The sequence below is a fragment of the Arvicanthis niloticus genome, chromosome 8 (assembly GCF_011762505.2).
Source record: "Arvicanthis niloticus isolate mArvNil1 chromosome 8, mArvNil1.pat.X, whole genome shotgun sequence".
NCBI lineage: Eukaryota > Metazoa > Chordata > Mammalia > Rodentia > Muridae > Arvicanthis > Arvicanthis niloticus.
Genome location: NC_047665.1, coordinates 16816955 through 16831170, shown reverse-complemented (window position 1 = coordinate 16831170; position 14216 = coordinate 16816955). Strand labels below are relative to the sequence as shown.

At 44.5% G+C, this 14216-nt stretch overlaps 1 protein-coding gene across 3 annotated transcripts in view; it reads left to right on the top strand.

The window, feature by feature from the left end:
- Cap2 (cyclase associated actin cytoskeleton regulatory protein 2) overlaps nt 1–14216 on the top strand; it is a 142150-nt gene that overhangs the window by 95562 nt on the left and 32372 nt on the right. For all 3 annotated transcript variants that reach the window (XM_034510850.2, XM_034510851.2, XM_076939092.1), the window contains 3 exons: nt 2669–2812; nt 3138–3223; nt 8470–8575. In XM_034510850.2, coding sequence (XP_034366741.1) covers nt 2669–2812; nt 3138–3223; nt 8470–8575 — 336 coding nt within the window. The remainder of the gene's footprint in view (nt 1–2668; nt 2813–3137; nt 3224–8469; nt 8576–14216) is intronic.

Here is a 14216-nt window from a genome sequence, read left to right as displayed (position 1 = left end):
TGGTAATTGAATCTGGACTAAGAAAAGACTCTGGAGAGAGAAATGTTTGCTTTCTAAAGACAGAAGTTCCAAACCCCAGGATGATGGTGCACACCTGCAATCTCAGTCGTCAAGAGACAGAGGCAGGAGTATTTCAATGAGTTTGAGGCAAGTCTTGAGCCTTTCTCCCTTAAGTTGCTTCTTGTCAAGTATTTCATCACAGCAACAAGGAGCATAACTACCATAACTCTGGTATGAGCCGGTACATGGCTGTCATAACCATCACTCAAAATTATTGTGTACCTTCCAGGGGCCAGAGGTTTAAAATGTAGCATCTCCTATAACCTAGAGGCTGGAGGGGTTGTTATCTTTTATTTGTGCCAAATGAAACCAAAGATCAGCTGAAGTGGTTTGCTCAGGGCCCCATGGATGCTGAGTGGCAGAGGGCAGATGTGAAACAAGGTCTTTCTAACTCCAAAGCCCTACATGTAGTAACTTGCTTAGATATACCAAGGAGGGGTTATAATCAGAAGTAGACGGCAGGAACCCTGGCTAAGCATAATCTCATCCCCAATGGTCTGCTGCCCATGTCAGAAAGGACTGTCCTTTGACATGTGACATACCTCTGCAGCAACTGACTGCAATCACCTAGGGAGATTACCCAGTTTTCATACTCTTGCTCAGGCCTCCCCAAGACCAGATAAGTGAGTATGGGGTCACGGGGACACAGTAGACAGTTCCAGTGTGCAGTCAGGTTTGAAACCATTGCTCTCAAATGTTGGTTTAAAAAAAGAGAGAGTGGGGAGAGAGAGAGAGAGAGAGAGAGAGAGAGAGAGAGAGAGAGAGAGAGAGAGAATGAGTTGTAAGGAACTTTTCCATTTTCCATCCTGCAAAGAAGATTGAGTAAAATTCTGCTGAAAGCATTGCAACTGCTCCTGAAAAGCAGGACCTTCAGTATCTGCTGCTCAAGGCATGCACACAGACTCCAACTTTGTATCTGACTCCCTCACACTTGGGAAAGCAGAGAGCACTCAAGGCACAGGTGAGGGCTTCACGGCAGCCATAATGATGTGGGACTCTCATCCCTGTGGCACCTTGGTACTCTGCTCCCATACCTTTGAACATCGTTTTAATGTAACGAGAGGATTCATTTGGTGAGCTAATCAGAAGTGAATGTGACCATGCATGGGCTGTGACCATGTAGAAAATCAAATCAGACTAAGCCCATACACTATAATAAATCATCAACTCATAATGATTATTTCGGGGGGGGTAGAAATAGGATTTTACCCTCTAGGCTATGCTGGCCTCAGATTGAAAGCAATCCTCCTACCGCTGTTTCCTAAGTGCTGGGCTTAGAGGTGTGAGCTCCCACACCATATCTGCCTTTATTGTTATTTCCAGTCAGGGTCTCACTTGGGACCTCAGGCTCTCAGAAAACCTCCTGCCTCGGCCTCCCAAGGGCTGGGGTTACAAGAATGAGCCGCCATGTCCATCTTGGTTGTTATTGCTGCTACTGCTGTTCTTGCTTTAAGCCAGGTCTTTCTGTCACCCAAACTGTTTATTGTAGCGTTTTCAGTTCACAGTCAGTTGAACCCACAACAGCAGTACCCAGAGATACAGAAGACTGTCTGTACCAACATAATAAAGGGGCTGAGGCTGAGCTCACTAGTATTGCAGGACATCTGATCATACTGGGAACCCCAAGATTATATTGTTTGCTGGGAAAACCTAATTCTAGTTGTGGTGTGGCTCACCCTTAGTGCATACCTTTAATCCCTCTGGCAGGAATACAGACACACCCTTTATCCCAAACAATGAAGGTAAAGTTAGTTTGCAGAAGGAAGCATCCATGTTTGAAAGTGATGTCTAATTGAGTGGCAGACAATGTGACGAACCAGAGAAAGATTTGACAGAATAGGATATGCCCACTCTCAGGAGAAGAGAGAGGAAAGGGAAGCTACTTAAGAGAGAAAAGAGGGGAAAGGGAAGCTACTTAAGAGAGAAGAGAGAGAGGCAGTTTTACAGAGATTCTTTGTTGAAGAGAGAACAAGCTAGACACAGGTGAAGATAGAACGAGCCAGAGAAGAAGACAAAAGACAGAGCAGTTCAGGAGCAACCCAGAGAAGCCAGATTGAATCATCAGCCTAGAGAGGAGTTTGAGCCAGAACAGCTGAGTTGAACCAGTCAGAGTTCAGAAAGAAGTAGAAAGAGTGAGCTTACTCAGCAGCAAGTCTCAGAGGCTGAAAATATTCTACACCTAGAAGCTTCCAGGACTAGGCATAGGTTAGAAACTGAGGCAGTAATCCCAGGGGACTACAATTACCAATAGAAAAATTAAAGTTACTTTAACACATGAGTACTTGTTCAGCATGCCATGAGGACTTAAGTTCAACCCCTAATAGTGCCAAGAAAGAAAACAAGAGACTGAGAGGGGGGAGACAGAGAATGGGGGATGAATACAAGAGAGAGCAAGAGGAAGAAAAAATGGAAGGAAGGAAGGAAGGAAGGAAGGGAGGGAGGGAGGGAGGAAATGTTTCACTAATATAATAAAGAAAACCAGCCTGCAAGATGGGCATATGTTCCTTTCAGACCCCTGAGCCATGGCAATCCCTGGGTGGCCCTCTCAGGCCAGTGTGCCCAGAGGCTTCTATCTGTCCACAGTAACCAATCCAATATTTGCCTGCAGAATGAAGTTGCTGTCCTTCTGAAACCCATATCGGAGAAGATTCAAGAAATACAGACTTTCCGAGAGAGAAACCGGGGGAGCAACATGTTCAACCACCTTTCAGCAGTCAGCGAAAGCATCGCCGCCCTGGGGTGGATAGCCGTGGTGAGTTGCAACAGAATGCCACACACCCCTTGCCACATTTTCAGGGACTTCCAGGGCCACCTTCATGCCCCTCCCTCCATAGTCTGGTCCACTGAAGGAAGGCTTCTTCCAGGGTGGTTGCTTCAGCTTTCTCTTACCCTGTGTAAGCCCTGTGCTTTCTACTCTGAAATGGGAAAGCATTCCTTCAACCTTTACAAAATACCTACTGCCTCCAACTCTCACCCATCCCTTCAATCTTTGCTCTTCTTCAGCTTCTTCAAGGTGTTCTCTTTCTTATCCTAATTTTTTTTCCTTCTATGCTTGGGTGATGGTCCTGTTTTCTCAGTCCCCCAAACCTGGTCCTTATGTCAAGGAGATGAACGATGCTGCCACCTTTTACACTAACAGGGTCCTGAAGGACTACAAGCACAGGTATGTATTTCCTCTCCTGGCTGGGTTTTCAGACATTCATCAGACATTTGCTCTAAAAGCTTAAGAGACTTAGTCACTAGACTCTTCATTGGTGCACCAAGTATCCTTGACATTAAAACCCTATCTTTGAGCTGGGAGCCTGTGGGCCCAGCCCTTGGAAGTCAGAAAGAGAAGGCTCAGGAATTCAAGGTCGTTTTTGCTCCTTAGAAAATGTAAGATCTGCCCATGCCACATGAGACCTTGTCTTGAAAAAAATGAAAAAGGCTGTTGAGACAGCTCTTCTTGCCACTTCTCGATAGCCTGGCTAGAATGCCTTCAGCTCTCTTAGTCAAGGAGAGAATGGCCTCCCACGAGGTGTCCTGTGACTTCCACGTGCACACCTCCGAGTGCATACCAACACATATACGCACACAAATCAAATAAATAAATGCAATAAGACAACCAAATCAGGGAGTGGAGACATTGCTCAGTGGTTCTGAGCAGTCTCCACTCTTCGAGAGGGCCAGATTTGGGGTGCATCGTGCAAGCTGCAACTTCAGTTCAAGGGGAGCCAACACCCTCATCTATCCTCTGCACATGCCTACAGGTCCCTCCTCCCCCCGCCCCATATATTCACACAGCGGGACACACATATAAGCATAAATAAAAACTTTTCATTTTTTAATACAATTTTGAAAATAAGTTTTAAAATCCTATTTTTGTAGGGAAAGCCACATGGAGGGGGGACTCAGATTTCTGACAGACACACACATTTTATATAGAAAGCTGCCTCAGTTTTTCAGTGAATAACCTGTCCCCACTTGACCACATGTCTCTCCATTATGAATTTCTGTACTTAAAGAATGAACCTATAAGATGGAACAATTTTTTTCAAGTTTTGAGACAGTCTCTTGGTGTATCCTGATGTATGTTGAACTCACAGCTATTCTCCCAAGTGCCACCAAGCCCAGTGGAAATTTCCACTGATCAAAGTAGAGGTAGTGAGTGGCTAGACAGAAGGAATGGAGGAGCCCAACACGGAGACTGAGGAGACTATGAGTGAGGCAAAGGGGCAGGAAACCGGAAACTGAGCTGAAACAGGACCTGGGGGACAGACATCTGTCATCTGAACAACCATCAGCAGCTGTTGAAAACTCTAGGCAGAGTTTTGTCTAGAGGACCAGCATGGAAAGATCTGGTATCCTACAGCCCAGATAATGGATGCTAGAGAGACAGATCTGACGTTAGAAAAAAAATTCAATCAAACGGACATAGGCCAGGCTGAGAAGGTATCTGGAAAAATGTCTCTTAAGCTATTTACAGATTGTCCCAAGAGCCCTCACCCTCCAATGAGGTCACAGCTGGCTAAGTGTGATGTGGCCAATCCCTGGTAACTACTGGAGGAATTGGGACAAAAATAAGAGCATTGGTCTTCCCCTGTCTGGCTCTGGCCTCTGGTAGGTCCCCCTCTGAGCCCTCAGAAGTGGCTATCAGCTGACAAGCCCGCAGGGCCTCCTAGGGACATTTCTTCCTTATCCCAGACTGCTCATATGGAAGGAAATCAGAGGACTTGGATTTTCTAGATTATCATCTCAGTGACTTTACTGACGCAGATCTGAATAGCAGAACCAGAAGATACACTTTACATAGAACATAGAAAAAGGCAGAGCAGAAACAAATACCTTCCATGACCCAGCCTACTGACTAAGAGAGTACCATTCAAAATTTATATGTTTTTTAAAGACGGAGTTTTGAGGGAGAAGTGTCTTCTAGGAGACTTTTTTCTTTTTCTTTTTCTTTTTCTTTTCTGTCTGTTTGTTCTTGTTTGTTTTGAGACAAGATCCCACTATAGACCCCAGTGATCAGCTTCAGATTTATGATCCTCCTGCCTCAGCCAACTGAGTGCTAGAAATGCAAACATATACCACCATACCAAGCTATTTTTAAGTCATATTTAATATTGATGTATAGGGAATTGTTATTATTTTACATATTTATCCCACCAACAATTAATTTCACCATATTTTCACCTCCTCCTCTGAAGAAACCTATATGCACCTATTGCTGCTCCTTGTCTCTCCAGCCCTAAGTATCTACTCGATATCTGTGTAGTCTCCTGAGGTGGTGTCATCCCCAAAGGGTTTCGGCTTTCCCTCCAGTCTTTGCCCACTTCGAGGTTGTTTGTTACAGAGCTGGGGGTTGAATTCAGGACCTCCTTTGTGTTAGACAAAACACTAAACTACACCCCCAGCCTTCAATTTTCTTCATTTTGAGACATTCTCACCAAGTTGCCCAGGCTAGCCTTGCACTCACTCTGTAGTCTGGGCAGGTCTGCAGCGTGATTCTCCAGCCTCAGCCTCCTTTTATAGCTGTAATTCCAAGATCATGCCAACCAGCCCAGCTCAGTCTTCGCCACTTGATCTCAGCTATTAATGTTAAATATAAAACACCAGTCAGTGTCACCATGCACTTCATCAGCAGAGTGCCTTAAAAGATATAAAATGCCAGAGACATGTCACCAGAGATGTAGACGGGTTCACCTGGGTCCCAGCCCCCCTTGAACATCTTATTCTGATGAACTGATGATTGTAGGGAGTCTTGCATCCCAACATCCATCTATGGGTAGGTGCCCCAAGTTCCCCACAGGGCCTCCTCTGTGTTACCATGTGGCAGATATGTAGAAGAAAGAGCTGAAAGACAGGCTGCCTATGGTTGGGACAGAAGGACTGTGGGCCAAGGACCCTGCTCCTGTGCTTCCTATGCCCCATCTTTGCTGGCTGTGGCTCCTTTTTCTATTATATGTACAGAGCGAGCTGGTTGTCTTGGCTTTGCCCAATGTGTGACATTACATCTTCCAGAGCCAATGAAAATGGAGGGAGGGTCTCAGCTCCCATTTGTGGTGTGACGTCACAGCTTCCAGAGCCAATGAAAATGGAGGGGGGTTCTCAGCTCCCGTTTGTGGTGTGATGTCACAGCTTCCAGAGCCAATGAAAATGGAGGGAGGGTCTCAGCTCCCATTTGTGGTGTGACGTCACAGCTTCCAGAGCCAATGAAAATGGAGGGGGATTCTCAGCTCCCATTTGTGGTGTGATGTCACAGCTTCCAGAGCCAATGAAAATGGAGGGAGGGTCTCAGCTCCCATTTGTTTGGATCCTGTTCTCCTAGAGACTAACTTCAGGTAAAGGATACCACGCAGTTATTCTTTCCTATAGTTTTTTTCTGGAACATTCTTTAAGTCAAAATAATACTGCAATGGTTAAGAGAAAAACACATTTACATATATAGATCTGGTTTGGGGTGGTCATTAGAACTTTTCATGCAATTATTCCTTCCTACAGTTTTTTTTCCCCCTGGAACTTTCTCCAGGTCAAAATAATACTTCAGTGGTTAAAAGAAAAACCACATTTGCCTATACAAAACTGGTCCTCATTGGTTGCTAGAATTTTCAGAAGAAGCTATGTCAAATGCACAATCTGATTATCTCTAGTGTGTGAATTGCCATGTCTATGTGTTGTAGAAGTGGAGAGAGAGAGAGAGAGAGAGAGAGAGAGAGAGAGAGAGAGAGAGAGAGAGAGAGAGAGGAGACACATCTGTATAGGTAGAGCATGTATGTAAACACAAGCACTAATTTATTTTGAAGTGAGCCTCCCCCTCAGATGGCTGATGTGCACACTGTTTCTGTGCCCAGAGCACTCACTGGGAGCCTCACAAAACCCTATGGTACAAGGCATTAATGAGACAGAACTAGGAATCGACACTCATTTAGAGGATTTTAGTTACAAGAGTGAAGCAGAGCCTCATAGATTCCAGTCATCGAACCAACAAATCTGAAACTGTAGGAGACAAGAGAGTGAACAAGGATATGACAGAAGATGAACCTAAGACAGGAAAAGTTCATTTCAACTCCTGATTCGGGAAATACAGACCCTGGGAAGGCATGGCCATAGGGCTGGCTTGGCTGCTGAGGCAGTGAGAGACTGCTTACATCTGGGCAGGTCAGGAAGCAGAGACGGGAGTGGGGCTAGGCTATACACTGGAAGGCCCTCCCTACAGTGACCAACAGCCTACAAAAAGGCTCCACCTCTCAAAGGATACACAACCTCCCAAAACAACGTCAGGGGCTTGGGACCAAGTCTGCAAACATCTGACTCTGAAGGACATGTTCCAGCCAAACAATGGCTGTCTCCCTGTTCACTTTCCCCATGGCCTGGGCACGGCTTACGACAGGGGGCTCTAGGCATGGCACTGACACTCAGAACATTTCGGGAAAGCAGTAAGTGTGGAGAAAAACCACGGTTGTCAAGAGGCTCAGTAACACAGCTTTCTCCCTGTGGTTCTCTTCAGATGACCTAAGTAGATCACCAGGCTTTCGCCAACTCAAAACTCAAGTGTTTTCTCACTACTACTGCTTCCTTCAAAGTGGGGAAAGGAAAATTATGGGGGCAGAAATGGCCCAAATAAATGCAGCAAGGTGGGATGAAATGTAATTAAATATGAAATTCTCCAAGAATTAATAATAATAATAATAATAATAATAATAATAATAATAATAATAATATTTTAGGAAAGAAATGCAGCCATTTGCCTGTTGTAACATCTCTCACAGTCCCAGGTGTTAGCCCTATTAAGAAAACCTTTCAATGAGTTCTTCATTCAATAGGACAAAATCTGATCAAAGTCCATATTGCTCAGTGTCAAGAGCACCCGATAAGTACCTCATCGAGAGTCACCTTACAAGTATGGGGTCTTGCCCACTAATAAGAAAACAGTTTTCTTACAATACCAACAAGACAGCCCATCATTCATGGCTCTCTCCATGAGTAGAAGTCTTCAACCATTCATACTTCTAAAACCAAATACCTGCTGGATTACTAGAAAACAAGCTAAATGATTTTTCCTTTTTTTTTTTTTTTTTTTAATGTTGTTGTTGCTCCTAGAAGCATGCTGTTCTTCATGTTATAAGAAGGAGGTCAGAAGGAATGGCCTGCTCCCCGCAGTCACCTCCCCTCGGAATGGCACACTCCCCCTGTCAGCTCCATGTGGCCAGCTCCCCTTCTCTGGGTCTCTGTCTGTCCATGTCCAAAGCTGAGAGCGCTAGCCATCCTTCCTCCTCCCTCTGGAGCACTCAGGGTTACCCACATTCTCAGTGTTCTCCTTTGGCTTGGGGACAATTGCTCCGGACTCCTCCGGAGCTCCAGCTACCAGGTAATGTATAAAACTGTAGTTTCGATTCTAACTCTGTTCTCACCCGTTCTCTTGTGATGAAGCGATCTGCGCCACGTGGATTGGGTGAGGTCCTATCTCAACATCTGGAACGAGCTGCAAGCCTACATCAAGGAGCACCACACCACGGGCCTCACTTGGAGCAAAACAGTAAGTACCAAGCACTCTCTGACCCGAGTATCAAAGGCCGTAAGGATACTTGTAAAGATGTATATCCCATGTGGCCTTAGAATTTATCACAAGATAGGACAGAAGCTTTATGGGAACAGCATTTCCTTTAGGAGACTCTGTTAACTGCCTGCAAAGCATGTGGAAAGGAAGTGGTTAGGCTGCCTAGGATACGGATGCAAAGGGGGTGTTTTTTATTTAGCCATAAAGAACAAGATCATGTTATTTGAAGGAAAAAATAGATGGAACCGTAGGCCACCATGTTAAGAGAAATAAGCTATTCCCAGAAATAGGACTCTCTCTCCTATTTTCAAACTGTATGATAAACATCTATACTTAGGAAAATGTCATAATGAGACCTATTATTTTATATAATGAATGTATGCCCGTAAGAAAACGAATGGAAAACTGTCACAGCTGTTAAGATTTGACTGGGTGGTAACTGCTTACCGTAGAAGGCTCAACTCAGGCACAAAGGTTTACAAGTACCAAGATGGTGTTAAGGGGCGGAAATTAAAGGGAACACAAGCGTTTTGGGCATAGCTGTACTTAAAATACCAACTAAAAGTTCAAAATATTTCTTTCTGATATAGCAAAGTTTAATGAACAATCTTTATCGTGGTGTGTTGTCTTGTTTTGGGTTTGCTATGTTTGCTTCCGGTCAGGAGAGAATTGAGACAGTGCCTCCTAACTTCCAGGCTGGCCTGGGTAATCTTAAATAACCTTAATCTTTTACCGGCCTCTACTTACCAAGTGCTTGGATTGCAGGCATTTGCCACCACACTCCCTTGGTGTGGTGCCGGGAACCAAGCTCAGGGTCTCAGGCGTGCTGAACAAGCATCGCACCAAATAGGCCACAGCTCCAGCCCAGTCCTAGCGCTTTTCTGTGGCTGTGCCTTTAGCAGAGTAAGCCTCCGCTGAGGTGTGCTCTCCCTTTAATTTCCATATGGGAAACTACAATGGCCCTGACCTCTCTCTCCAGCCTTGTCTCAGCTCCTTCCTGGCTCACTGAACACTACAGCAGCCACTGGCTGCCTGAAGCATCCTGAGTGCATGTAACACTCAGACCAGTGGTTCTCAACCTGTGGTTCATGACCCCCAGGAGTGGGGGTCGAACAATCCTTTCACGGGGGTTGCTTAAGATCATCTGCATATCGGATACACTAAAATTCTTAACAGTAGCAAAATTACAGTTATGAAATAGGACAAAACATGATTTTAAGGTTGGGTCATCACTATATGAAGGACTGTATTAAGAGGTTGCAGCATCAGGGAGGCTGAGGACCGCTGGCTTAGATAAATGCCAAAAGAAATGGTTGGTTCTGAATTTGATGTACACATACTGCTTTGCCTCGGTTGCAACGTCCTAGATGGATATTGTGCTGATAACCTTAGTTTCCCAGAGGTAGGCACCCCACATCTTCCTCTCACCTCTACTCAAACATCACAGCTTGTTTCCTGAGCATACCTTAGCAGGTGCCCTAGTAGTTTCTGTGTTCTCACGAGCTTAGAAAAACTCCTCTGTGTTCCGCCAGGTTCCTGACTTAGAGCTCAGAGTTTATGCTCAGCCAATGGTATCAGGTTTATATAGTGTATATTCTGGGCCTCCTGGGACCTTCCTTACCTCCTGGAGTCTCTGTACTTGCTTCTGGTGGAAAGCCCCTTCCATTAGAAATGAATATTACCTTTAAGTAGCCAACAGTTTGACTGGGGAAAAAAAAAAAAAAAAAAAAAAAAAAAAAAAAAAAAAAAAAAACGTAAGTGAGACGTTTGTGTATTCCGTCCAGAGGTCAAAGTCCCCACTGACTGCTGTGTTCCAGCACACAGCACTCGGCAAGTGCTGAGGGCAGCCAGCTCAATCTGAGGTGATTGTGATTTTCGAGTTTTGAACAGAGTGTGAGTTCCTCCAAGCATTTCCCAGCGGGAACAAATGTTAGCAATGACCCACCTCACAGCATAATGATGTATACAAGAAATTCCATTCATTTCTAATGGGTTTTAAGAAGGGGGACGGGGGTCGGTGTGGAGCGAATGTTTTGTAGACTGATTAGAATTCTTCCACATCTGTTTCAAATGAAGGACTATTTCGTTATAAATCTGTGTGTCCTCAAGGGCAAGTGTCACATCTTGGTCCTAGGCTAAGCCACCATTAGAGACCGGTAAGATGAGGGTTAGGAGTCCTCGGAGCCATTACTGTTTTCTGACAGGCAAATATAAGAGGGACGATACTCCACTTGTGGAAGACAATGTCAACAGATGCTAATTCTCAAATGAAACTCATAAAAAAATAGATTTAAAAAAAAAAAACCTTCTTTTAAGTGGTTTGAATATCCTTCCTGCCACATATAAAGCAAGGCGATCATTTCTGTGAATATAAAAGAGAAGATCTGATTATTAATGACAGAAAAATATGTAAATGCTTTTCTTTGTTCTAGAGTGGATGCTCACTTTACTGTGTTCATTAAAAAATGGGTTCTTCTAGAACGCTGAGGTGTAGCTGGGTGGAAAAACTCTTGCCTAGTGTGTGTGAAGCCTGGGCTCACTCCCTCATATCAAGGGATAGAGGAGAATATTCGCTTTGTGCCAGTACCTTTCCAAATTTTTATTGCAACTCAAGGAGACATGTTTTTTTATGGACACACACTACAAGCATACAACCAAGTCTCACAAACTTCATTTTTCTTTCCACACACAACTTGTTCGGACAGCTTTTCTTTTTACGTCACTTTTGATAAAGCACTCACTGAAGCTCAACGTCGATTTCACAATCTACAAATACATCACGGCCCACATTTTAAAAAGCAAGGACATAAAACACGTGTTATATATTTACACGAAATATAAGCTATCCCTAGAGCGGATTGGGCCTCACAGATTGCCACATTAGTAACAGCTATTGTTTACTGAGCACATGGTTTAAGTCATGGGAAAGTTCTATTGGAAACAGTAAGTGCACAGGCCTGTTATGCACACACTCTAACACCCAGCCACACCCCCGCCCTATGCTACTTCTTCAATCAGACAATGAAATGATAGTTGTGACCCAATACTAAGAATATGAAGTACTTACAGTAGGAAAGCATTTATTCTGCACCCCACATGCACAGTCTTTAGAAAAGTGGCCAGACTTATGCCTAGACCCATGGTTTTTTCCTGATTTTTACCCTTCTTGCCTAAAACTTGAAGGAGAAGCCATTGAAAAAATACATCATAAGGTTAGAGAGATTGATCAGTGATTAAGAGCACTTAGTGTTCTTGTAGATGACCCAGATTCAATTCCCAGCACCCTCATCTCCATGATTTATAACAAAACAGTCTTTCATCTGAAACAGATGTGAAAGGAGTCTAATCGGTCCATAAGACAGTCTCCCCATCCACGGTGACCCTCCTTCTTAAAACCCTTTAGAAATGCATGAAATCTCTTGTCTATGAACGGCTCTCAGCATCCATAACTGCAGATCCAGAAGGCTCTACCACCCTCTTCCGACTCCTCGGGCACTAGGCACTCGTGTGGTGCATGGACATCTTTGAGAGCAAAGCTCTCGTACACATATAATAATAAAACAGTTACCGCTTTGAATTCGAGAAATCCGTTCCAACTTTGCATTTCTAAAAACTGTTTACGATCCCAAGTACAATCTATTGACCAGGTCAAACTAATTTCTCCTGGATTGCTCTTCTGGCGACATACCAGCAAAATGAATGTTCGTAGATAAGGCAGAATCCCAATTCTTGCAGAGAAGAGGGACTATTAGAATTATCTGATCTATCTATAAGAATTATCTTGGGAACAAAAAATAAACACAGTCCCTTCGTCTGTTTATCTACCGATCATAAGTATGCAGAAACAATTCTGTATTTATGAGAAGGCAAGGATCAAAAAGACTGGGCGGGGGAAGGGGGGAGGCATGGTGTTGGTGTGAGCCATCACAAGACTCAGGTGTTTGCTTTTTATTGCATGTGTGTCTGTGTGTGTGTGTGTGTGTGTGTGTGTGTGTGTGTGTGTGTGTGTGGAGGGGAGTGTGGAGCTCAAAGGACAAGTCTGGGGAGTCAGTTCTCTGCCGCCATGGGTTCAGGGATTCAACACAAGTCATCAGATTTGCATGGCAAGTGCCTCTATCCACTGAGCCATCCCACCAGCCCATTGCATCTTTGCAGACAGTCCAGTGCAATGCTTCTCAGACTACACAATGCTATGGATACATAACACCTCAAGGGTACTGAGTAATTCTTGTTTTCTTCCATTTTCAAGTTGGATTTTGACATTTTCCACTCTGGGTCTTTTAGCCTATTACTAAGACCCTGGGGTCCTCCAGTGGTGCCTTGTGCTAACAATACCCACCCCACTTCCAAGAGAGCAGCTGCGGACCGGATCTTCCAGTTGCCGCCTCCTAACCTTGGCCTTCTGAGTGCAGCTGTGCCAGCAGCTGCTGCCCTGCCCGTCCACTTGTCACCGACAAATGTGGAACTCTGAGGGCAGGGATTGTTTGGAACAGCAACAGGGGAGGCAGTGAGTGTGTGCACAGCATGTTGAGGTGGGGGCAGAAGTGTTTGGCACTTCAGAGCAAGCAGCTGTGAAGTCATCTGTCTATGTCTTGTATTAAGTTGACTTTGGTCCATGGAATCTTGTCATTTCTCTGGGCTTTTCTTCAGCTTGAAGCCAACATGGACCTAACAGTAGTCTAAACCAGAAACAACTTGAGTTTTCAGTTCATTCCTTTCTTCCGGAATCTTTTTCATGTTACTTGATGCTGTTTCTTCTGGGCTAAAGTTCAGAGACACTTTGTTAACTAAATTGATCTTTTGGCACAAGCCTGGTAGAGGCACCAATGCCCACCCATCAGTTAGACAGATTTGTAAGAACCACGAGCAAAAACTTCAGACCAGATGCCTGCAGCTGGGAGACCGAAGCCCTGTCCTCTCACTTGAAATACACAGACAACTAAACTTTTCCTGTGAGTTTTGCAGATCTTTCCAGGAATTCCGCTCTGGTGTCGAGCTTGAGGGCATAACCCTGCTCGTTCATGCAGTTCTTACTGTAGAAACTGGCTGCGGTTATCTGTGAAGTAGAATAAAACCACACGGATGGATTAGATAAAGACTTATGTGTTGATTTTAATGAATCATTTTGGAGTTTTGTTGTTTTGTTTTGTTTTGTTTTGTTTTGTTTGAGACAGTGTCTCATGTAGCCTGTGCTGGCCTCAAACTCTCTACGTAGCCAAGGCTAGCCTTGAATTCTTGATCTTCCTGCTTTTACCCCAAGTACTGAGGTTTCAAGCATATGCCACAGCAGTTAGCTGTGATACAGTTGTGTGTGAGCTTGGGGGAGTGGGGGACACCAGGGCCATTTAGTCGGCACAGAGGACAACTATGTGGAGTCAGCTCTCTCCTTTCACTTCTACATGGCTTCCAGGGATCATACTCAAATCACTAGACTTGCCCTGAGCCATCTCACCACCCAAGTTTGGTTTAATGTTAACCCCGTGAGTTTTAAACATCTTCCCTGTGTTAGCTGTCCCCCATCAGAACTTCCCGTGAACAATCAGGAACGTGCACGTTGTGAGTTAAAATGATAAATAAAGGTGAAAGGTTTCTTCCCCAAGGCAAGCCACCTCAGCATCGT